At 40.1% G+C, this 25,027-nt stretch overlaps 2 protein-coding genes across 2 annotated transcripts in view; one reads left to right on the top strand and one right to left on the bottom strand.

Moving 5' to 3' along the window:
- The window catches only part of C1D (C1D nuclear receptor corepressor), a 48,795-nt gene extending 43,094 nt beyond the window's left edge, over positions 1-5,701 (bottom strand). Inside the window, exon 1 of the mRNA XM_075203926.1 lies at positions 5,606-5,701. The gene's annotated coding sequence lies outside the window, so the exon portion shown is untranslated. The remainder of the gene's footprint in view (positions 1-5,605) is intronic.
- A 169-nt stretch (positions 5,702-5,870) lies between these two features.
- LOC142144756 (uncharacterized) overlaps positions 5,871-25,027 on the top strand; it is a 144,812-nt gene continuing 125,655 nt past the window's right edge. The window contains exons 1-5 of the mRNA XM_075203921.1: positions 5,871-5,907; positions 9,165-9,331; positions 14,574-14,704; positions 15,151-15,317; positions 15,867-15,952. Of these exons, the coding sequence (XP_075060022.1) occupies positions 9,224-9,331; positions 14,574-14,704; positions 15,151-15,317; positions 15,867-15,952 (492 nt within the window). The 5' untranslated portion in view covers positions 5,871-5,907; positions 9,165-9,223. The remainder of the gene's footprint in view (positions 5,908-9,164; positions 9,332-14,573; positions 14,705-15,150; positions 15,318-15,866; positions 15,953-25,027) is intronic.

Below are 25,027 nucleotides of genomic sequence, written 5' to 3' on the forward strand. Positions count from 1 at the left end.
ATCTGTATGCCTGGGGCAGGCAGAATGAGATGGACAGTCCTTAATTAGATCTAACTATCTACTTTCTCACATAGGGTTTTTAAGCAGGCTGAAAAGGGACGGCATTCAAAGGGGCAGTGATATGCTAATGTGGGGGAGGAAATATCCCCTGGGTGTAAATTATGGCTTGTCTGAAAATAGTCCAAAAGTTTTGACCTTTCATAACTTTTCTCAGACATATCCCTGAGACATAACTCTACCTTCAATAAACCAGTCATAACCTCCCGAACATTTACATATCAAATATATTGGAATTGCAAAAATATCAAATATCATCCTCAAAGATATGTGACTACTGTGCTTTTCCTATACAGGTGTTATCAATACTTTATAACCGTTGTACGTTTTTTGCCCCTAAGTAAAAGAGTGGTACCCTGATGTCCCAAAATATGAAATATAATCATCATCACCAATATGTAGGCATTTTCTTTGAAGTCATTATTTATATATTTTGTTTTGGCCTAAACGGTTTTTCTAGCACAGTGGACCCCAAACTTTCTCTGCTCGAGGCACTCTTAGGGTCTCCATAATTTTTCATGGCACCCCTTAACCAAAGTAATTACCAAGTAGTCCCCCACCTTGCTTACCATTTGCCGTGACCGCGACACTCCTGCGAGCCCCTGGGGTGCCGCGGCGCACAGTTTGGGAACCACCACTCTAGCATGTAGCTTTCTCTAATTTACACCTTACACCTAGTACAGGGTTTCCCAAACCCAGTCCTCAGGGCTCCCCAACAGGTTTTCCATATCTCCTGGCTGGAGCACAGGTGTATTCATTACTGACTGACACATTTTAACAGATCCACAGGTGGTCCTAATTATGTCACATGTGATCCAGAAAACCTGCACTGTTGGGGAGCCCTGAGGACTGGGTTTGGGAAACCCTGACCTAGTAGTTACTTTGTTTTTACCCTGCCTTATTAGACTTTCTCCTCTAAATAGGAAATGGCATACAGGACTAAAGGCAATGCATAGCTGTGTTCTGCATATGTTAAGTGTATTTCCTGAAAGACTGTCTCAGCTTAACATAATTACCTGGAATCATTGACCAAATGTTTTTTAAAAAAAATAATCTGAGGGGAAGTCATGTACATTTCTGTTTATTAGTTTAATATTTTATTTGGGGCCCTAACATTTAATATTTCATTTAGGCCCTCACCCTGACACATACACATAAACCTGCAAGAGATATCTAAAGGACAGAGGTTCCAGAGTGACCTGACGTTTATTGAACATGCCCGGTATCCACCTCTCCTTGAACCTGAGAGGATCTAGGGGACAAAGGGATAAAAAGTACGCCAGACCACAGCTTTGTTTGAAAAGTAGACCTCCATGGTGGGGTTAAATTAACGTTTTGTTACAATACCTTATCCTCTGCTACAGCAAATGGCTCTGATACATGCTTCCCTCACAGATAAGAAGAAGGCAGAGATGCTGCACCTATCAGTTTATAGAGGTGAAGGAAAACCAATGACATATACGATGTAAGGGGATTGAGAAAAAAATTCTTTTCACAGGGTTATGGGTAATATTCAGGTTTTAGGAACGGGGGTGCTTTGCAACAGAGGGGTAAAGTGAAAATGTGTGAAATAGTCATATTATATTGTGCATGTTACATTTGTTTTATCAGTTTTCTCTTAAAATGTCAGTGTACCTGTTTCATTTATGGTTTTTTCTGTTGTGGAATGACTGAAAGTTTTCATATCTACAGATGTAGACATAAAAGTGAAGGTGTTGCAGGGGGTTGGGTTATACCGTGCAATAGGAGAGTGCTTAACTATTTAACTGCTTAAATGATGCACTTTCTTTAACTCCATTCTATTCAGCTTAAATGTCAATTTATGGATGTTTGAATAGTTGTTTGGAAAATAATTTGTCTTTACTTTGCCTGATCAATTTTAGGGAGGTGGTGGTTCAAAGGTTGCAACATTGAAAGACGGCATCAATTATGTTGTTATAGAAGTGACCGCTGAAGATGGGACTGTCAAAAAATATACCCTAGAAGTCACTAAATTATCTGCAAGTCATACTTCACTTGAAGGAATTAGTCTATCTGAGGACCTCAGTCTGGTCCCGTCATTTTCTCCACATGTCTTCGAATATTCATGTATGTCTGTTTAATATCTCATGTTATAATCTTCAAAAGCAAAGAATTTTTTTTTTTTAGTACAGTAGAAACTGCCTGTACAGCATACCAGGTGTCTTTTCTAGAAATAATTTTATTAGTTAGTTATAGTCTGTTTTCTCTCTTTTCTTTGCTGACACCCATCCCTAAAATTGGCAGATTTTACTATTATTATTATTATTTCATTATAAAGCACCAGCATATTCTGTAACACATTACAATAGGGAACAAGCACAGTAGTAAAATAAAACTGGATACTAACAGACAAAGGGGTAAGAGGGCTCTGCTCACAAGCTTAGAATCGGTGGTAGTCACATGCCCAAAGGAAGAAATACCGACAATTATCCTGCCAACGTGAAAATGCTGACAGTGTAAATGCTGGTATTTCAATTTGCCCGACACTGATAAAATACCGACATTGTGATTGCCGACAGTCAAAATGCAGAGAGTCACAATGCCAATATTAAATCAGCAATGCCAGCGGGTCCGGTCACTGGCAGTAAGCAGTGTTAAAAATAAATAAAAGCGTGCCCCCTCACCAGTCTTATTAACCCTAGTGCTGCCAGCCTAGTGCTGGTCAGAGGAAAATCAGGGGGACAAACAGAGTGGGGTCCCTCTGATTCTCCTCCAACCAGCCCTAGGCTTTGCCAGCCGAGGCTGATGGCACTATAACAAGGAAACCCGCAGAGTGGGGTCCCCCTGCTTTAATGACAAACGGACCCAGGCTATTTAGCACAGGGCTGGATTCCCTAGTTTTTTTAGGTCTGCAAAAAAAATGCAGGCCACCTCCCTAGGACTACCCAGCACCATGCTGACAGCACCAGGGCTCTTCCCACACCCCTGGTTGTGTGGGGTAATAAATAGTTAATGATGAATGAAACGCATTTTTACAACAGGTCCCAGCAAGCCCAGGCTGCCATGAACAGTCTGGGCATGCTGGTGCTTGTAGTACTACAAGCATCTGCATACCCATGGCTGCCAGGGCATGCTGGCACGTGGAGAAACCACAAGGGGAACCACAATGCTCTGACACCCAGGACCGCTGGGCCCTGTTGTGCACCAATGCAAAATGTAGATAAAAAACACCAGTCGTTTAAACCACTAGATTTTATAAAAATAAAATAAAAAACACCCTATTCATACCTACCAACTCTGTTTTTCATCTATATGATCAAATCTTGTAAGCTTTCAAACCAAATGGCGTTGTTAAAAAAACAACAACCTTAAATCTTGTGGTTTAAACGAGGGGGTATCTTTTATTTAAATTATGGGGGCAATCATTATTATGTTCTAAATGGCAAGATAGCTCAAACAGCAAGACAATCAGAAGCAGGTATAGAAAAAAAAATTTTTGACCACACTGCCGACAGTTTTAATAAATCGTTGGTGGTTTAGCTGTTTTCCCTTCGCCACAAATCGCAAGGTATTTTACATAGCATCCTCAAAGCGCCCTATAGCAAATGCAGCAGTTTTGAGCACTAAACTGCCGGTGATGTGTGACGAATTAAAACCGCCAACAAACGTGATTTTTGCCATTTTACCCCTCAGTGTGATACGGTACTGAGGGGATACTTATTGAAACATTTGCAGAATTAGTAAGAACTGTGTTATTGTTGAAATAAAAGAAATGAACAAGCAACTATTAGACGTTTTAAACTGCTATTTATAATAGATTATAGGAGATATAATGTTTGGTATGGAATTGTATATATATATATACCTATTTAATCAATTTCTTGTGGAGGATTGGTTAATTAGAAGAGAAAAAAATCATACAGGAATATGCAATAAAAATAATCTTCTACAGTCAGTTATAACACTGCACTGCTCTTTATGTGAAATGGTATTGAGAGACAATTCATTGAAATCCTCTCAGACTACTTAAAACATGAATGTGAATATTAAACAGAGAAGTGTTGTAGGTATTAATCTCTCCAACATTATATACATGATACATGATATTACTAGTGGTGACTACATATTAAATCGGTTTACAGTTGGCGAGAAGTGGTTGATTATATAAGGAGCAATTCTATAAGAAATATGTAGTAATATCAAATAATTTTACTAAGCACTGTGGCTTAGTGGTTACCACTTCTGTCTCACAGCACTGGGGTCATGAGTTGGATTCCTGACCATGGCCCTATCTCTGTGTTGAGTTTGTGTGTTCTCCCCGTGTTTGCGTGGGTTTCCTCCGGGTGCTCCGGTTTCCTCCCACATTCCAAAAACATACTAGTAGGTCTTTCTCTGTCTGTGTGTGTATGTTAGGGAATATAGATTGTAAGCTCCTATTGGGCAGGGACTGATGTGAGTGAGTTCTCTGTACAGCACTGCGGAATTAGTAGCGCTATATAAATAGCTGATGATGATGATGAAGAGATAGACAGATGGTAATACTAAATATTCTATTAGTGACCATATAGATATAAGGCAACAAAACATGAACCTTAAAAACTGAAATTTATAGATTCGTAGGCAAAAGCCAATGATGGCAAAAATTGCATTCACTTATTTCACTTTTTTTTTTACATAACTTTATGGGCCTGATTCAATAAGGCACGCAAACCGGACATATTGTGTGTTTTTTAAAAAATGCACATAAATCGGGCATAAGCACATCTGTATTCAACAAGGAACGGATGTAAAGATATGTCTCTTGATGAATTCGGGTCTAGGTACGCGCTGCTCTACACTGCAGGAAACATCCATTACAATTGTGGAACACAAAAGAATGCACAGAACAAAAAAATATTTTTTAATGCCATCTGTCAATAATATAGTCATTAGTGAAAAAACATTAAAAAATAAAATAGTTTTTTTCTCTCTAGTTTTCCCCCATAAAATACAGTTATTAGAATGTTACGAATGTCTATAGTACATAAAATGCATTGTTACAGTTGCTCTTGATTACAAACACATGTTCTAGCATGCATACGCTAGTAATCGGCACTTACACCTGATCTGTAGCTGGTGCAAGTGATACAACTGAAAAGCCCAAAACTTGAATTGGACACTGCTGCGTGCACTTGAGCTTAGCACGCTCTTACTGTAAATTGACCATGTGCATATGCCCATTCCCCTAGTAAAGGTCATTTGCACTCAAAAATGAATTGGATGTTACTGTGTTCTTCGATGTATGGTTTGTTTCTGGGCATGCACAGAACATTTTTACGCAAAATATGGCACACATCTACATTTATGTGCCTCAGTAAATCTGGCTCTTTATATCGTTTTGCTAGATTTTAATGCAATATTGAATTAATGAAAGCTCCATATAACTATGCCTGACCACGCACCTATTCCCACTCCGGAATGCTCTCAATCCACCAAACTCCAGGGGCAAATGCAGGATTTGTAGAGGGGGGTTTCCACGCAGCACCGCCAGTGGGCATGACCAGCATGCAATGAGACATGGACATTACCCACACATTCCCACACTTACCCACACTTATCTTCTTCATCTGGTGCTGTTTCTCCTGCTAGCTGCACCACACATGAGACACACACACATGCTGGCAGTGTGGGAGAAAGGGGCGGGACACACTGCAGGGGGAGCGAGAGCTGTGAACACACAGCAGGGGAGACGATCCGCAGCCACAAGCTGTATAGTGGCTGGTCCCAGGGGAGGGGCCAACCATTGCAAGGATATCGTGTTCCAGGCAGGAGAGTGGATTCCAGACACCAGGCACCAGGCACCCCCCCCCCCCCCCCCCCGGTGCGCGCCGGAACTCCTTCCATCGACCGGTACAAATTTATGCTCAGCTGCAAATCTTTTTTCTGCAAGTTTAAGAGCAAGAGATCTAGGTTTTGACATTTAGCATTGTTAATGAAGCCCACATTGTGACAGCAACAGCTGCACTTTAGCATAATCAGCTCTGGTTTCTCTTCAGAACACAAAAATCTTTCGCCTTTTACTAAAAATAGTCATTTTTATCTGGAATGTGATTTTGAATACAGTGGCATTATATTTTTGCAGATCTAGATGTATACTGAGAATTCTTTTATGATCCATTATTTCCAATGCCCTGTAGAGCGTTACTTATTAATATTTACACCCACTTACTTTCCCAGTTTAAACTGCAAATCTTTGCTGACTTGTCACTGCTATTTCAGCTTATCGTGTTGGAATTAGCTGTTATTAATAAGACTCCTGCAGTTTTTATTCAACAATTACTCTCTCTGTATAGGTGTTTAAAAGTGTTTAGGAAGGCATAAATATTTAATTATTATTCTCTAAATTGTGACGTATATGCATAAAATGAGCAGTTGTTTGCTTCACTGAATTTGTCCAATTTGTAAGCAAGTACTGTGAACTACATCATAAGTGTACAATAGTTCATTCATTGAGATGAGGTCTAATATATTCAACACTGGAATGGAGCGACATATAATGGGGCAACTTGCGGAAAAATCTGAGCTTATGTAGATTGATAATAAGGCATAAATTAGACTAGGTAAACTTAAATGGCAAATAGGGAGCTTGGCCAGAATTGATACAAGAATTCACTGCTAGTCATATCGGTGCCTTGTAATAGGAATCAAGAGGACCAGCCCACCATAGTAGTTCTGTTCAGGTTCGACAAGAGCCCAGTATCTTCTGTAACCAACTGTCTTCATGCTATCTCCACATGGATGTCCCAACGCTACCTAAAGCTCAACAAGTCCAAAACAGAGCTTATTATCTTTCCTCCTGCCAGAATCACCACCTGCCCTCAAATCTCCTTCACTGTCAATAACACCACAATTTCCTCAGTTTCCCTAGCTCGCTGCCTTGGTGTCGCACTTGATTCCGCCTTCTGGTTTATTCCTCACATCCAATCTCTCTTTCAGTTCTGTCGACTCCACCTTAAAAACATTTCCAGAATACGGCTTTTCTTGCTCAAAATGCTACCAAAACTCTTATCCATTCTCTCATCATCTCTTGTCTTGACTGTTGCAACCTCCTGCTATCTGGCATTCCTGACACCCATATATCCACACTTCAATCCATCCTAAATGCTGCTGTTCTTGATCTTCCTCTCTCACAGCTCCACATCTGCTGCACCACTTTGCCCATCCCTACACTGGCTTCCTGTGTTCTCCAGAATCAAATTCAAATTACTCACACTTACCTACAAAGCCCTCAACAACACCACCCCTTTATACATCTCAAATCTCATCAAAATGCTCTCCATCTCACCCTATTAGATCTACCTCTGATCTGTGCCTTTTCTATTCTCTGGTAACCACCTCTCACTAGCGCCTACAAGACTTCTCCCGTGCTGCTCCCCACTTATGGAATTCCCTACCACGCCCAATCAGGCTTTCCCACAGCTTTCACATCTTTAGACGCTCTTAGAAAATCCAAACTTTTTTTAGAGGAGACCTTATCCCCAATGACACTATTCACACTAATGCACCCTCATAACTGTCCTAATCTCCACTCTGAGTCACACTCGTTCCTCTTGTTTTAGCTGTGCCTTCTTCCACTTAGAATGTAAGCTCTCTAATGAGCAGGGTCCTTCATACCCTTTGTTTTCATGTCTGTATTTATTTTGTCTATCTTGTATGTCCCTGTTTTGTGTGTGTACTGTTTTTCCTACTGTATGGTGCTGCAGAGCACTGTGGTGCCTTACAAATCTATGATAATAATAATAATAAAATATCACCAAGTGGGCACACAATTGTCACTCTATTAGGTCCCAGATAGTTACCTCTTGGTTGATGTTACAGAGAAACCGTGGTTCTTACAGCTATATTGTTGTTTGCAGGGAAACCCCATGTGATCTCTGTTATACAAGGGAAGGGCTATCTGATGTTCAAGGTTCCATAACTGGGTCCAGAGGAGGAGGAGCTTTAGTCCACAATTACACTGATACCAGGGGAGGGCTGGCAATTTTTAGCTCAACTGAGTAGCCTATTAGGAACATTGTAAAGAAAAAAAAAATGCAGTTGGCCCAGTGACCCAGCCCAAGGTAGCCTACTGTGGGACCGGCCCGGGGGGCAAATGCCCCCCAGCCCAGCCTGCCCCTGACTGACACATACACTACATTGCTTATGTAAAAATTAATTCTAATACATTTTGCATACTTAAAACAAAATAACATGGCCCATTTGCTCATTTTTCTAGGGAAGACTGCCGGCAGAGGTGCGAGGGAAGTGAGCTGAAGAGCTGCTTACCTGCGCTGGAACTCAGAGTGAAGGAATCACCAGAAATATTCACTCCTCTGGGTCTTTGCATCGAGTCCAGCGCTGCACCTGAAAGGGAAAATAAAATAAAATCATGCAACCTAATGCTAAACCAAGTATAGGCAGGAGCCTATACAGAAGTGACCTATCTCCTGAAGGCACTTACAACAACTAAAGTCAGCTACAGAGGAGGGGCATAGTGGGGGAGGAGTCAGGGGAACAAACAAGTTTTATAAGTACCTAACTCCAGTCCCACCTACTATACCCCAATGTATTGTCCCCCAGTTGTAGGACAGAGAAAACTACTTCACAGAAAAGGTAGTGGATAAGTGGAATAACCTCCCGTCAGAAGTGGTAGAGGCTAATACAGCAGAGCAGTTTAATCATGCTTGGGATAGACGTAAGGATAGCCTTACAAAGAACAAAGGATCCCATAGGGTTTGAGGTTACCATAGGTTAAAACCTGGGCAGACCAGATTTTGCCTTACCTTCCTAAATGTCTACTTCTCATTTGCTGTAGATATACACTGTTTGATATTGATATTGTATTAAAGGCAGAGGTCGAAGTGGAAATTTAGAAGTGATGGTATGGAAATTTAAAGGTGGCAGTATGGAAAATGTAAGTGAATTGGATTTGATAGCTTTCAATCAAATCAGTAGGACAAGTGACGGTGTGACATACCGTCATATACCCCCCCACTTCGACCACTGGGTAAAGGTGTGCCTGTATAATGTACCATAGTTTATCACTTATCAATTGTGGTAGCAGCCTGTTGCACCTTATTTTGTAGTATGTAAATTATTTAATTTCCTTTTTATTTTTTCATAATTAGGTAGCGTTCCTTTTTTTGAGAGCAGTATAAGCATACAACCTTTGGTTCAAGACAACCAGATGAAAGTAACAGTGAATGGAAATGATGACTCTAAGCCACTCTCCATCGCGGTTGGAGATACACTTCTAGAATTGCTTGTTCTTTCTGCTGATGGCACCAAATCACAGGTGAAGTAGTAAATGAATGTTTTGTCTATGAATCTTTATTCCCTTCTAGATAGCCTTGCCTATACCTGTCATAGGAGACTAGTTACCGATGAAGTTTTTATCTTTAATGAACAAACTCTTATATGTACTATTGTAAAATAATCCTAACAATAACACCGGCTCTGAAACCTGTCACTTACATTTTATAAACTTTGATAAACTTTGATAAATGAATAAAATGCGCCTGAACTTGCTCGCTCTTGAATGATGGCAAGCAGAGATACAGATTCTCATGTAGAAGTGGACCTTTTTTGCGTACATTAAGCATTTTCATGCTGCACAAGTGCACAAAAAAAGTATGCATACATCCCTATGCCAACTCAAATGCATCTTCCACTTACAAATCCTTATACTTAGAGAGGTGGAACGGGGAACGAAAAATAACATACAAGAGTAGCTCAAATAAAGAAGGGATGTGTTAACATAATTGCGGCACATTTAGAGAGGTAATCATGCACAGAAAGGCCTGTCAGGAGGTGTATAATATGTGCTGAAGAAGATTTGTTGTTCTTCTTGGTCATGTCTCCACTGACTTTTTGTGCTTGCCCTGAACTCGTGGATAAACACTTAAAACTGCATGAAGTGAGTACTCTCTGCTCAAAGGGAAACAGGTGTTGCTAAAGGTGAAGAGCAGGAGTAGTTTGTTTTTTTTGGCATTTACCAAAGGGGTCCAGTGTTTCAGCTTCACAATCACAGGGAAGAGTGACGTAGTGTTCAATACTGCTATTAGATGCATGTTTGCAATGAATTCTGAACTTGCAGTTTACAATAAAACTCAGACACATTACTACTGCAAATATTAGCTTTTTACAGATATTAATTGTGGTCCTTCTGTAAAAGAGTACATAATAACATTGCTATTTCCTGAGAGTCTGTCCTTGTTCTCTGTTCACTAAACTGAGGGTATAATAGTTTGGTAAATATTTTAATAACCAAGCTCATTAACTGTGGATTTTACAATTTGCAATCTTTCATAGCTCTTTCAGTCAATACCTAAGAGTTTGTTACCCATGACCTAGATATTTTTGTCAATATCTAACAATTCATTGCTCATGACATCTCATAGTGATTTTCGTCAATATCTAATAAATCATTACCCATGATCCAGTTATTTTTTTTATCAATATCTAACAATTTGTTACCCATGACAGATTATAGCCATTTCCGTCAATATCTAACAAATCTTTACTGATGACACTTCATAGCCATTTTCCGCAATATCTAGCTATTTGTTACCCATGACATCTTTGATGTTCTTAAGTTACATCTTTACACAACCTTATCAATAACTTTGATAACCATTTGCATAAACATACAGACAAAATACATAGACCAAATTATTTTACTTCACAGATGACTTTGAGATCATATAAAAAAATACATATAAATCCTTGTATTCAATACTTATAAGATGATGTAATTCAACAGATAAAAGGATCATTCAATACTATTAAGTCATTATCAAAAGTGAGTTTCCAGTTTATCTTCATTAATGTGTTATCCCTTTCTGTTACTAAATGTGTGTCACGATCTGCCTCCGGCTTCACTGCAGCATCTTCCATGGGGATGCTGCTTGCTTCCTGCATCTCCTGTCTGCTAAGAACTATGTTTCTGACCTGCATTACCTCTCTACCACCAGAGGTGCTGCTGTCCTACCATTGTACATTTCACCTCAGTAGCAGGAGTTAATCCTCTTCTCTAATCAGCCCCTACACCTGTTCCACTGCCTTATAAGACTGCCTCTCCCAGTAATCTGTGGCAGTTCATTGTTGTCTTGGCTGCTGTTGCTGATTCTCCAGAGTATCCTGTGTCCAGTTCTAGTCTGACTTTCTGGTATTGACCCCTGATTGTTCCTTGGCTTCGCTGCTTATCTTCTGACCCAGACCCAGGCTCCATTCTTGACTATGCTCCAGCTCAATCCCTGGTATCTTCGTTGCTCTCCTGGCTTTTGACCCTTTGTCTTGTTTCACTCTCCTTTATTCTGACACCCATGGATCATTCCAGTACCTCGTGCCTCTTGCCTCCTGGTAAGACCTCAAGTCCTGTCTACCGTGGTTCATCCAGTACCTCATGCCTCATGAGTACACCAGGTATCCTGACACCGGTACATCCTGTGTCTTCAGTCTTCACTGCTTATTTAGCTTCTGAGCTAGGTCTGGTTTACGGCTACTCTGTACTGCCTTTACGAACTGTTTTCCAATTGTGACTTCCTGAGTTATTTAGCTATATTACCAGTCCTGCTGTTGTATCTGTGCCTTCAACTGTTTTGTCATTGTTACTGCACCATTCTCTGCCTGTGAATCTCTGCCTAATAAAGAAACTTATTTTTACATTATCTTTCTCTCTGGAGTTCATGGTAGAAATCCTGATAATGTGATATATTGTTGATCTTTTCATAAGTTCCAGGGTTTCTTTACTATATCTGTATATATGATTATGTGAGTGTGGAAAAGGGTGATAAAATAGTAATAATGTATGTAAGTGAAATATCAGTATGTCCTCTCTGTGTATATATGTATATGTTAATAGAGAGAGTATAAGTGTGCACGCGAGAGAGAGCGCGGACACGAAAAAGCAAGATCGGGCACTCAAGAACGAGAGCGTTCACATAAGAGAGAGCGAGAGCGTGCACCTGAGAGAGAGCGAGAGTATGAGCATGCGCGTGAGCGAGCGTTCAAATGAGAAAGTGTGAGCGTTCAGGTGAGAGAGAATGTGCGCGTGAGAGAGGAAGACAAAGACAAAATGGAGAAAGACAAATATTTTGTAAAAAGCAGCATGGAGGGCAGACAAAAACAACGATGTGGACATAGCCACATGGAGGGCAGACAAAGACAAAGATGGTGGACAAAGCTGCATGGAGGGCAGGCAAAGACAAAAACAAAGATAATAGACAAAGACAGACAAAGACGAAGACAGCATTGGCTAAGTTATAGGGTTTAGCAGGGTTTGGTTACAAGTATATCGCATGCATTGTATATTGTAGGGAGGTCAATGCACAATATAATGTAAATTGCCGTCTTAGGCAGTAGAGATAATGGAGCTTAAGACATTTAACAGAGAGTATAGTGTAGTTATTACAGGATTATAGATTACAGTTCAGTACAGTGTTAGAATAGAATGAGGAGGAGATAGGCACAGCAGAATATATTGCAGGATATAAGCAGAGTATATTGCAGGAATATAGTGTTAAACAGTAAGATAGATTGCAGGAGAATTGTTATACAGTATTACAGTATAGATATAGCACAATGCTAGATAGGCACAATATAGATAAAGTACAGTGTTAGATTGCCAGATAGAACAGTATATAACAATATTATAGCTATAGTACAGTGTTATATAATAGATTGCAGAATAGAACAGTGTTATGCAGTATATAGATTGCAGGATAGTATAGCCGGTTCATATCCTGTCCCCAGCCGTTAATACTGTGTATGCGTCGGAAAATTGTCTACTGCGCATGGGCCGATCGCCATCACTTGGAATCCCTGTGGGATCGGGATTCCTCAGGGATTTCCATGGCTAATTCATGCCCCCGCACATTGGCATCATCAGGCCATGGGAATCGTGGTCAGGAGAGATTGCACCTTCACACCTTCTTTAACCTGTTAAGAGGGAAACAAATCTGACACATATGACACTGATCAGTATATTTCTCCTACCCTTGGGATGAAGGCCTTGAGGGATTTTATTTCGGAGCGGTGCCTACTTAATTTTGATGTTCCAAATTTAAACAAATAGAATACTTTTTTTAGCTCGGGTTGAGGTGCTCCATCATATGTCAGGCTCCAGCACTTCAGTGAGAAATAGGCTTATTAAGCTACTTTTTCTGCTTAGAGTATTTGTTTGAACTGAATAAGTTACTTTTTTTATTTATTTATGGTGGTCATGTGTGATAACACAGAGGTTTTGGAGGGATTGAACAGACCTGGTGGCTAGAATTCTTGATTTAGTTATAGGGGGTACCGCCACGTTAAATGTATTACCGTTATTACGGTAATATTAACCTGGCTTTCTGGAGCTGCGAGCAAAAAGCCAGCGTTAAAACTACTGTAATAACGGTATTTACATGCACTATTACCGTAATAACGGTAATAGTGCGCAGGCCACGTTACTTATTCAAGTAACGCGGCCAATTGAATTCCACCCATAATCTTGTTGAGGTAGGTTGATAAATTCCCTTAATGAATGAGTTCTGCCTAATCTGATTTCTGTTTTTCCTTGCCGAGAAGGAGATAGCTTTGCTGTGGAAATGATCGTACCTACCAAGGAAGTATAAATGGAGTATACTAGTTATTGCAGCTCTTCTGCTATATAAAATACCCTATGTGAACTGTCTGTGTTGAGACGAGTTCTGTGCAATTTGATCCACTTGAATATCTCATCGGAGACTAATGCTTTGTTCTGTCTGTAATGCTCATCCTGAAATGCTTCTTATTTGGCTCAATGTTTTATTCATGAATAGCCCAGAAGTTATATGTCAGTTTGGGGTTGTTTCATTTTATGGAGGACTAGGCTGGCAATGGAATGGATTGAGGGGCAGCTTGTCATTGATTGTATGTTTTAATTTGAAAATGTTTATGAAATGGGGTAAAAAATTTGTACCACCTTAGAGGTGTTTTGTTTTGTTTTTTAGAAAATTCAACTAAGTTCATTGCGTCATCCTGGCACAAATATGCCTCAAATACAGCACAATCCACATAAATATGTGCACATAAACCAATATACTTTAGACAAGGGATATTAAAATATTGAAATACATGCAGCCATAATCTTCCCTTGTGCAAACATTTAAACTAAAACAAGAAAAACATAAATAAACATTTATTTGGCCAGGGAGACCTGGCCAAATGTGATAATAGGAAGTGCTTTGTGGTGATATATTAATGTCTGCACTTTTTAGTCCCAGCTTGGAAACTGTAATAACTGTACGCATCAAATTTGTGTTTGCACCATCAACTTACTCAATGGAAGCACCCACCGGTGTATGGGTGGATCTGATAAAGTAGGTGCAGTTGTGCATATAGACGCCACGTACCACGGAGTTTTGCAGAAATAACTGCACTGACTATATCTTTGTTATTCTAAATGCTGTCTAGGTTTTGTATGGGGGCTGAATGCAACCAATTGCCTATGTATTATACTTATAATAGTGTTTGGTCTTGTTCATAAGAATGTCTAATATTTCATATCATTTTTTTAGGTTTACAATATTATTGTTACACGTGCACAGCTGCCATTTAGTGTCAAGTTTGCCAATGTCCAAGAACAGATGAATTATGAGTGTCCTATTTCTCTGACTGCTTTTTACAGACCAGTCTCTATTAAAGGAAGGTAAGATAGATCAGCCAAAGAAAATCCTAAAATAATACAATACAAATAAAAGAAATGACTGTAGAATATTATTTAATATTGGTTATTAATATATAGTAAGTAAGCTTTAGTGTCATTATTGGGGAACATGGTGTTGTGTAACTGGAAAGGGAGTGGAATAAAGCTTGCTTGTTTGTTAGCATATTATGGGGTTTTTTGGTCTGCTGTATAATCTATCCCATACACAGCCTAATTTTAAGGGTGATGTCAGACAGGCTTGCTTTGAAGGCTAATGCTATTCCGGTTAGAAAAGGGCTAGTGTTCATAGCACTCAAATCACTCTGTGCTGACACATTGAGGTGAATGGGGAACACTGAGCAATTTTAAAGCTATGAATGCTAGTGTTTTTCTGAGTGACAAATGCTTGCTCATTAAATATTTTTCTATCTGTTTATATTTTCTTGCAGCAACCCAAAGCACACAATATCAGGACCATACATGGATCTTTTAACAAGAAGATCAAAAACAGATCCATTGGATGAGACTATTCTTAGTGAGAACTGGAGGGTTCCTGAGTATGAATTAGATATGAACATGTCAGCAGCAAAAGTCTTCTGCAGTTTTGCTTACCGAGGTACAGCTGTTTAAACCAGGATTCCAACCCAAGAATGTGTTTCCTGATTAACATACTGGTCTAGTATCAAAGGGACCAGCTTGGCGAAAAATGAAGATGCCTTTAATTCACTCATGACATAGCAATGATTTTGACAATAATTGACAATCGAAGTTCAGTGGGCAGGAACCCAAACAGCTTTCAGTCAATTATAACTGTTCGGGAGGGAGCTGGGGCAGAGAGCATGCAGTGAATAGGGGTGTGATGAATTGATCATTCAATGTTTTTTTTATGTATTAAAACATCAAGGAGTACTTTGCTTCCTGCTTTTGTGCAATGGCACTGTGTACTGACATGGGGCATATATGTATCACGCGTTGAGAAATTGTGGTCTAACTTGTTCTGGAGAGATCATAGTTGTTGATTGGTTGCTGAATCCTACTCGATTATATTGTTGTTTTCACCTGTTCATGAATGTATCTGACAAATGTTGAATAAAAAAAACATATATAAAAAAGAATAACCAAAATAACTAGTGACAGAATCAGACTTACACACTTTGTTTTGCAGGCTGTGGAGAAATTGTAAAGCTGTCTGATTTTGTTAATCATGCAAGGAGCTGCCTCTACAAACCAGCAACAGAACTGGATCTTAAGGTTGTACTCTCTACATAATGCAATATATGTTGTTACTATAACTTTTTTTATTAATATTATTTTCTTTGCTTAATATTTGTCATCAAGAACAACCATTATATTATACATACAATTATGTTAATTTCATTTATTTTTCTATCTTGTTAATATGACTAAAGTTTGTAATTTTACAAATTATTGGCTACATCTATTATATTTTATAAAATTATTTAATTATATGTTTGTATGAATCCATTAAACCATTGTTATCCATGTGGAACTTGTAGGACTTGACACCTGCATGTACAATCACTGATGTCTTCATCCTCAATTCCTAAAATTTAAATTTAAATCCCTTGTAGATATGTAAATATATTCTGTATTTAAAAGTCTATTACTGTAATTTATTTGCTGTGGAAGGCTTTTCAGTATCTTTTTAGCCCACATTACTTTAACCTTATTCTTCACACGCTTCATAAAATACCTCATTGTTTACTTGCATCCTTCCACACTTTCCTGTTGTGCTATCCAGACCACACCAGGGGGTATATTCACTAAACTGCGGGTTTGAAAAAGTGGAGATGTTGCCTATAGCAACCAATCAGATTCTAGTTATCTTTTATTTAGAACATTCTACAAAACGCCAGCTAGAATCTGATTGGTTGCTATAGACAACATCCCCACTTTTTCAAACTCGCAGTTTAGTAAATCTAGGCCCTAATCCAGTCCATTACCATCAATCTTTTCATAGCAACCAAATATTCATATATCTAAGTTGTGGAAACCTTGGTTTGTTTTATGTGTCTTGTCTACAGAAAAACATTCTGTGTAAACTGCTTCGATTAGATCCGGTTTAAAAGGATCTCTTAATTCTAGTAGAGAGGATGGATACAAGTCGCTCCTGAACTGTCCTCTGCTGTGGGAATTCATACAAATTAATAAAAATAAAACCTCTATATTTAATGGCAGTACAGATATAAGCAGTCATTGCACTGCCGTGTTAACTTGTCATTCAGTTAGAAGCTGGGAGAGTGGGGTTCATATGCTTATGAGATTTCATGTAAGAAGACAAAAAATGGGAAATGTGTATAATGGGGCACAATGGGATGCCGATCAGTTTAAAAATTCAATACTTTATTAATAATCTTAAAATAAAAACAATAACTGGTTTCTTATTAATGGTTTTAGCTAAATAAATTAAAAACTATATATATATAGTGCTTAATTAACATGATTAAATTCATAAGTGAGAAAAAACTTGTGATTAAAAATTGCAGATCAACCGCAATAGCTTTTTTACCATTTCTATTTGTTAATTAATCAGGTATAATTATACATTTTGAATATCTCTGTTTAAGTTATATTTTTGTATTTATTATTACAACCTTTCAGTTAATTACTTGCCCATTTTTAATGCAAACAATCAGATTCACAGAGTAGTCACCGAACAGTGAGATTATCAGCTTTTCACACACTCATATATAAAGGTTATGATACTTTGTTAACCTGTCTTGTTGCCATATATGATTAGAGTCCCTATAGGTATAATATAATAATTGCAGATCCCTGCAGTATGTCTAATATGTCATTATAGGGAAATATCAGGACAGTTTCCATCAGAGCCCTCTGTGAATATTATGTATTCTCAAGGTACTTGTTAATTGGCTCTGTTAATTACTGTGGCTAAACCACAAGAGACAATTAGCAAATTTACAATTTAATTTGGATTTATTGAGAAATTTATCCATGTCCTTGGATACTTAACTTTGGGACAGATTAGCTTGTCTGGTGAGAATGAAGATTTCTTTTTCAGAACTTTAGTATGATCAACTTTAACACCATGTTGATCCATTAGTTTACATCCTTCTAATTCTTCTAATATAGAGATTGCTTGTCTATCCAATATATTATGCGAAAGATTAATAGCTCGTAATGCCGTATCTAATGCATCTGTTGCATCTAACTCCTGCAATAGGATAGATCCTCCTGTTCTCCTGTTCTTTTTCTGCAATTTTTTCACACCCCACCCCCTGTATTTTCTTGTATTCATACTAGGGATGTGCACCGGCGACTTTTGAGGTCTCGTGTTTTGTGTTTTGGATCCGGATTTTCGTTATTTTTGAGGTTCGGATTTGTCTCGCAAAACACTTGACGAAAGGTCTCGGTTCGGATTTAAGGTATTGGATTCGGATTTTTTTGGAAAAAAACATAAAAAGTTTAAAAATCAAGTTTTTGGGCTTATTTTCACTCCTAGGCTATTATTAACCTCAATAACATTCAATAACAAGCATTTCCACTAATTTACAGTGTATTCTGAACACCTCACAATATAGTTATTAGTCCAAAACGTTGCAACAAGGTATCTTTCTGGACTGCGTAGAGGAGTGGGTCACCACAATATATTATAAACCCTGAACTTTTATGATTCGCACCAATAATTGTACCTGGACTGCGTAGAGGAGTGGGTCACCACAATATATATTAAAAACCCTGAACTTTTATGATTCGCACCAATAATTGTACCTGGACTGCGTAGAGGAGTGGGTCACCACAATATCTTAAAAACCCTGAACTTTTATGATTCGCACCAATAATTGTACCTGGACTGCGTAGAGGAGTGGGTCACCACAATATATTAAAAACCCTGAACTTTTATGATTCGCACCAATAATTGTACCTGGACTGCGTAGAGGAGTGGGTCACCACAATATCTTAAAAACCCTGAACTTTTATGATTCGCACCAATAAATGTACCTGGACTGCGTAGAGGAGTGGGTCACCACAATATCTTAAAAACCCTGAACTTTTATGATTCGCACCAATAATTGTACCTGGACTGCGTAGAGGAGTGGGTCACCACAATATCTTAAAAACCCTGAACTTTTATGATTCGCACCAATAATTGTACCTGGACTGCGTAGAGGAGTGGGTCACCACAATATCTTAAAAACCCTGAACTTTTATGATTCGCACCAATAATTGTACCTGGACTGCGTAGAGGAGTGGGTCACCACAATATCTTAAAAACCCTGAACTTTTATGATTCGCACCAATAATTGTACCTGGACTGCGTAGAGGAGTGGGTCACCACAATATATATTAAAAACCCTGAACTTTTATGATTCGCACCAATAATTGTACCTGGACTGCGTAGAGGAGTGGGTCACCACAATATCTTAAAAACCCTGAACTTTTATGATTCGCACCAATAATTGTACCTGGACTGCGTAGAGGAGTGGGTCACCACAATATATTAAAAACCCTGAACTTTTATGATTCGCACCAATAATTGTACCTGGACTGCGTAGAGGAGTGGGTCACCACAATATCTTAAAAACCCTGAACTTTTATGATTCGCACCAATAATTGTACCTGGACTGCGTAGAGGAGTGGGTCACCACAATATATTAAAAACCCTGAACTTTTATGATTCGCACCAATAATTGTACCTGGACTGCGTAGAGGAGTGGGTCACCACAATATCTTAAAAACCCTGAACTTTTATGATTCGCACCAATAAATGTACCTGGACTGCGTAGAGGAGTGGGTCACCACAATATATATAATAAGAAAACCATCAACTTGTATGATTCGCACCAATAAATGTACCTGGACTGCGTAGAGGAGTGGGTCACCACAATATATATTAAAAACACTGAACTTTTATGAATCGCACCAATAAATGTACCTGGACTGCGTAGAGGAGTGGGTCACCACAATATATTAAAAACCCTGAACTTGTATGATTCGCACCAATAATTGTACCTGGACTGCGTAGAGGAGTGGGTCACCACAATATCTTAAAAACCCTGAACTTTTATGATTCGCACCAATAATTGTACCTGGACTGCGTAGAGGAGTGGGCACTGGGCACCACAATAAAATATATAAAAAACCTTCAACAGATCTGCATTACACTACACATACGGCTGCTCCTCCATCCTCTCCATCATATACATGTTGGAGTTTTAGCGTGTGACAACCTCTTGTTTTTGATAATGTCAGTGCATTTTGAATATTTTTCAATTTGCCCCACACCACTGAATGTACTTTATCTATGATACGCAATACGCATCTATCTATCTTGACTGCGTAGTGTGGTGGCCCCGGTACACAATTTGGTACCGAGGCCACAATATAATTAAAAAACCCTCCACGTGTCTGAATTCCACCAAACAAGTATCTGGACTGCATAGTGGGGTGGCCCCGGTACCCAATTTGATACCGGGGCCACAATACCTCCTCCAAACATGGTACAGACAATTCGTCATTGAGAGACCCCAGACAGACAGGGTCGAAGTGTTATTGTTTGACTTTGTAAACCCAAAAAAATGTCCCTGTTGCACATAGTCGTGCAATGAAGACTGACTTTTTCATTTAAAGGCACGATCTTTAAAGTGTAGTGTTTGTAAGTCTAAGTCATATTATACTTTTGGTAAAATTGGTTTATTTTGTTCCTCTTTATGGTAATTAATTAGTAATAGAATTAAAGTAGGAAATAGAATTAAAGTATGAAATAGAATTAAAGTAGGAAATAGAGTGGTATAGAGTTGTAGTGTGGTATAGATAGAGTGGTCCACACAATATAATAATAAAACCCTCAACTGGTCTGAATTCCACCAAACAAGTATCTGGACTGCGTAGTGGGGTGGCCCCGGTACACAATTTGGTACCGAGGCCACAATATAATTAAAAAATTGGGCATCAACTGTCACCGTTGTTTAATATCTGATACACCTAAATAGACTGCACAGTGGAGTGGCCCCGGTAGTAAATTTGGTGCCGGGGCCACAATACCTCCTCCAACTTCCAAGTGTAGTGTTTATAAAGACACACAGCGTCGAAGTGTTATTATTAGTTGACTTTCTTAACCCTAAAATTGTCCCTGTTGCAAATATTCGTGCAATGGACAGTTACTTTTCTATTGAAAGACTCAAGCTTTCAAGTGTAGTGTTTATAAAATATAAACAACAATACAGTAGTTTTAGAGCACGTCAATACCTCTTGTTTTAAATTATGACACGGCATTTTACTTTTGGTTTAATTTCTTGAATTTTTTTACATTTGGTTTTACTTTTTGAACATGGCAAACGACTGTTGCTTGGTCATATAATGCAAAAAAAAAAGTTCCAAGATGGAATTGTCCTTGGGCCCTCACACCCACCCTTATGTTGTTGAAATAGGACATGCACACTTTAACAAACCAATCATTTCAGCGACAGGGCCTACCAAACAACTTTGGCTGAAATGATTGGTTTGTTTGGGCCCCCACACCAAAAAAGCTATTCATCTCTCCCTGTACAGACTAAACAGGCTCTACTGAGGCAAGATGTCGTCCTCATCCTCAACCTCTGATTCCTCTCCCCCTACAGTGTGTACTTCCTCCTCATCACACATTATCAATTCGTCCCCGCTGGACTCCACAACCACAGGTCCCTCTGTAGTATCTGGAGGGCAGTGCTGTACTTCATTGAGGAATTGATTATTCATTTTTATAAACATCATTTTTTCAACGTTGTGAGGAAGCAACCTCCTTCGCCGCTCACTGACCAGGTTCCCCGCTGCACTAAAAACTCTTTCCGAGTACACACTGGAGGGGGGACAACTCAGGTAAAATAGAGCCAGTTTGTACAGGGGCTTCCAAACTGCCTTTTTTTCCTGCCAGTAACAATATGGACTGTCTGACATGTCTACTTGGATGGTGTCAGCAAAGTAATCATCCACAATTTTTTCTATTGTGACAGCATCCAATGCAGCGAGAGTAGACATGTCTGCAATGGTTGGCAGGTCCTTCAGTCCGGACCAGATGTTATCAGCATCCCCGCCAGTGCCTCTTTTGGGAAAACTGAGCTTTTTCCTCGCAGCCATAGATGTGGAAGAAAATGAGGGTGGAGCTGTTGGCATGTCACGGTCCTCTTCAGAGGACAATCTCCTGACCAGCAGGTCTTTGCACCGCTGTAGACTTGTGTCCGCCGGAAACAGAGACACAACATACGCTTTAAACCGAGGATCGAGCACGGTGGCCAGAATGTATTCCTCTGACTTTAAAAGAGTGACCACCCTCGGATCCTGGCAAAGCGTACGAAGGGCTACATCCACAAGAGCTACATGCTTGGTGTAATCGCAATGGCTTACCAGCTCCTCCCTCACTTTCTCCAGCTGCTTCTGCAACAGCCTGATCAGGGGAATGACCTGACTCAAGCTGGCAGTGTCGGAACTGACTTCTCGTGTGGCAAGTTCAAATGGCTGCAGAACCTTGCACAACACGGAAATCAGTCTCCACTGCGCTTGACTGAGGCGCATCCCCACTCCTTTGCCTATGTCGTAGGTGGCTGTGTAGGCCTGAATGGCCTTTTGCTGCTCCTCCATCCTCTGCAGCATATAGAGGGTGGAGTTCCAGCGCGTCACAACCTCTTGTTTGAGGTGATGGCAGGGCAGGTTCATGCTTTTTTGATGTGCCTCTAGTCTGCGGTAGGCACTGGCTGAATGCCGAAAGTGTCCAGCAATTTTGCGCGCCACCGCAAGCATCTCCTGCACACCCCTGTCACTCTTGAGGTAATGCTGCACCACCAAATTAATGGTGTGGGCAAAACATGGGACGTGCTGGAAATTGCCCATATTTAATGCCCGCACAATGTTACTGGCATTGTCTGACACCACAAATCCCCATGAGAGTCTAAGTGGGGTAAGCCACTGGGAGATAATTTCCCTCATTTTCTCTAATATGTTGTCAGCGTTGTGCCTCTTATTAAAGCCTGTAATGCACAATGTTGCCTGCCTTTGCATGAGCAGCCATTTTGTAGATGCTGCTACTGATGCAGCTGTTGCTGTTGCTGCGGAAGGGGATGCATCTAACCAGTGGGCTGTCACAGTCATATAGTCCTTCGTTTGCCCAGAACCACTTGTCCACATGTCCGTGGTTAAGTGGACAGTGGGTACAACCGCATTTTTAAGAGCACTGAGGACACTTGATCGTACTTCTCTGTACATTTTTGGTATCGCCTGCCTAGTGAAGTGGAATCTCGAGGGGATTTGGTACCGGGGACACAATACCTCCATCAACCCTCTAAATCCCACTCCACTGATGGCGGACACCGGGCGCACGTCTAACACCAACATTGCAGTTACAGCCGCAGTTATACGCTTTGCAATAGGGTGACTACTATCGTATTTGGTGGTCATGGCAAACGACTGTTGGACGGTCAATTGTTTTGTGAAAGACTTAGCGGTCTTACGACTTCCCCTCTGGGAAGATGACCGACTAACAGCAGCAACAGCAGCAGTGGCAGTAGTAGGCGTACCGCTGCAGGATTCCTCGGATGAATCCCGTATTGAGGAGGACTCAGTCTGGCTGCTGACTTGGGCTGCAGGACTGAATCTGATGGAGATTGTGGAGGAAGTTGACGAGGAGGGTGTTGCTGGTGTGTATCCAACTGGACCACGGGATTTAGGTGTCCCTGTACCGATGAGGGTCCTAGCCCCAGTTCCTGAACTAACCACTGAACTATGAAGGTTATTCAGGTGACGTATAAGGGAGGATGTTCCTAGGTGGGCAAGATCCTTACCCCTGCTTATTTGAGCTTTACATAAGCTACATATTGCCATACATTGGTTGTCTGGATTTGGATAAAAATAACTCCAGACCGAAGAGGTGCATTTTTTGGTCTTCTGACCAGGCATGACGATGGGCTTTTTCATCCCATGGACATCAGCTGTTTCCCCCCCTGGTGCCTCATTTACAATAACCACATCACCATCCTCATCATCAAGTTCCTCCACAGCGCCAGCTACATCATCAATAGCCTCCTCCCGAGCCACCTCTTCCCGTACAGTGATGGGAAGGTCAGGCTTGACAACCACCAACACCCTTGGACTCGCCTTGGGGATTTGTGATAATTTCTCTTTAGAAGGCAGAGTTGTTTGCTGTTTTGTTGCTGACAGCATAACTCTCTTCAATTTTTTGTAGGGGGGGGAGGAGGAGGAGGGCTAAGATCCGTGGGTGAAGCTGAACCACTAGTCATGAACACGGGCCAGGGCCTAAGCCGTTCCTTGCCACTCCGTGTCGTAAATGGCATATTGGCAACTTTACGTTTCTCCTCAGATGATTTTAAGTTTCTCTTTTTGCTACTTTTTCTTAACTTGGGCTTTTTGGATTTTACATGCCCGGTACTACGAGATTGGGCATCGGGCTTGGAAGACGACGTTGATGGCATTTCATCGTCTATGTCATGACTAGTGGCAGCAGCTTCAGCATTAGGAGGAAGTGGGTCTTGATCTTTCCCTACTTTATCCTCCAAATTTTTGGTCTCCATTATATGTAGCACAAGATACTGCAGAATGTGTGAACTTGGTAATATTGCAGTACCAATGGACTTATACTGCTGGATTGGTTTTGCAAATTTGGTTATAATTATTATATATTTTTTTTTTTTAATTTTTTATTTTTTTTTACTTTTTTTTTATTTTTAAAAAACTTGGGAATAGTGGGGAAATAACTATGCCCTTAGAAGCACAGAGCACAGGACACAGCACCACTGGACTGAACAGGACACGGCACAGGACCCAGCAGCACTACGGAACTCAGCAGGACAGAGCACAGGACACAGCACCACTGGACTGATACTGCAGAATGTGTAAACTTTGTAATATTGCAGTACCACTGGACTTTTACTGCTGAATGTGTGAACTTGGTAATATTGCAGTACCAATGGGCTTATACTGCAGGATTCGTTGTGCAAATTTTGTGGTAATTAAAAAATATTAAAGTAGTTTTTGGTATTTTTTAAAAAAACTTTTTTTTATTTTTTTAAACACAGGGGAATATTGGGGAAATAACTATGCCCTTAGAAGCACAGAGCACAGGACACAGCACCACTGGACTGAACAGGACACAGCACAGGACCCAGCAGCACCACTGACCTCAGAAGGACAGAGCACAGCACACAGCACCACTGGACTGATACTGCAGAACACAGCACAGCACAGCACAGCACAGAACTAAACAGCACAGAACTAAACAGCACAGAGGACCACCTAACACACCCTCCCTCTACCCTGATCAATGCCCGAGTGAAGATGGCGGCGACTAGCGGGGAA

The sequence above is a fragment of the Mixophyes fleayi genome, chromosome 3, assembly GCF_038048845.1.
Source record: "Mixophyes fleayi isolate aMixFle1 chromosome 3, aMixFle1.hap1, whole genome shotgun sequence".
NCBI classification, from domain to species: Eukaryota; Metazoa; Chordata; class Amphibia; order Anura; family Limnodynastidae; genus Mixophyes; species Mixophyes fleayi.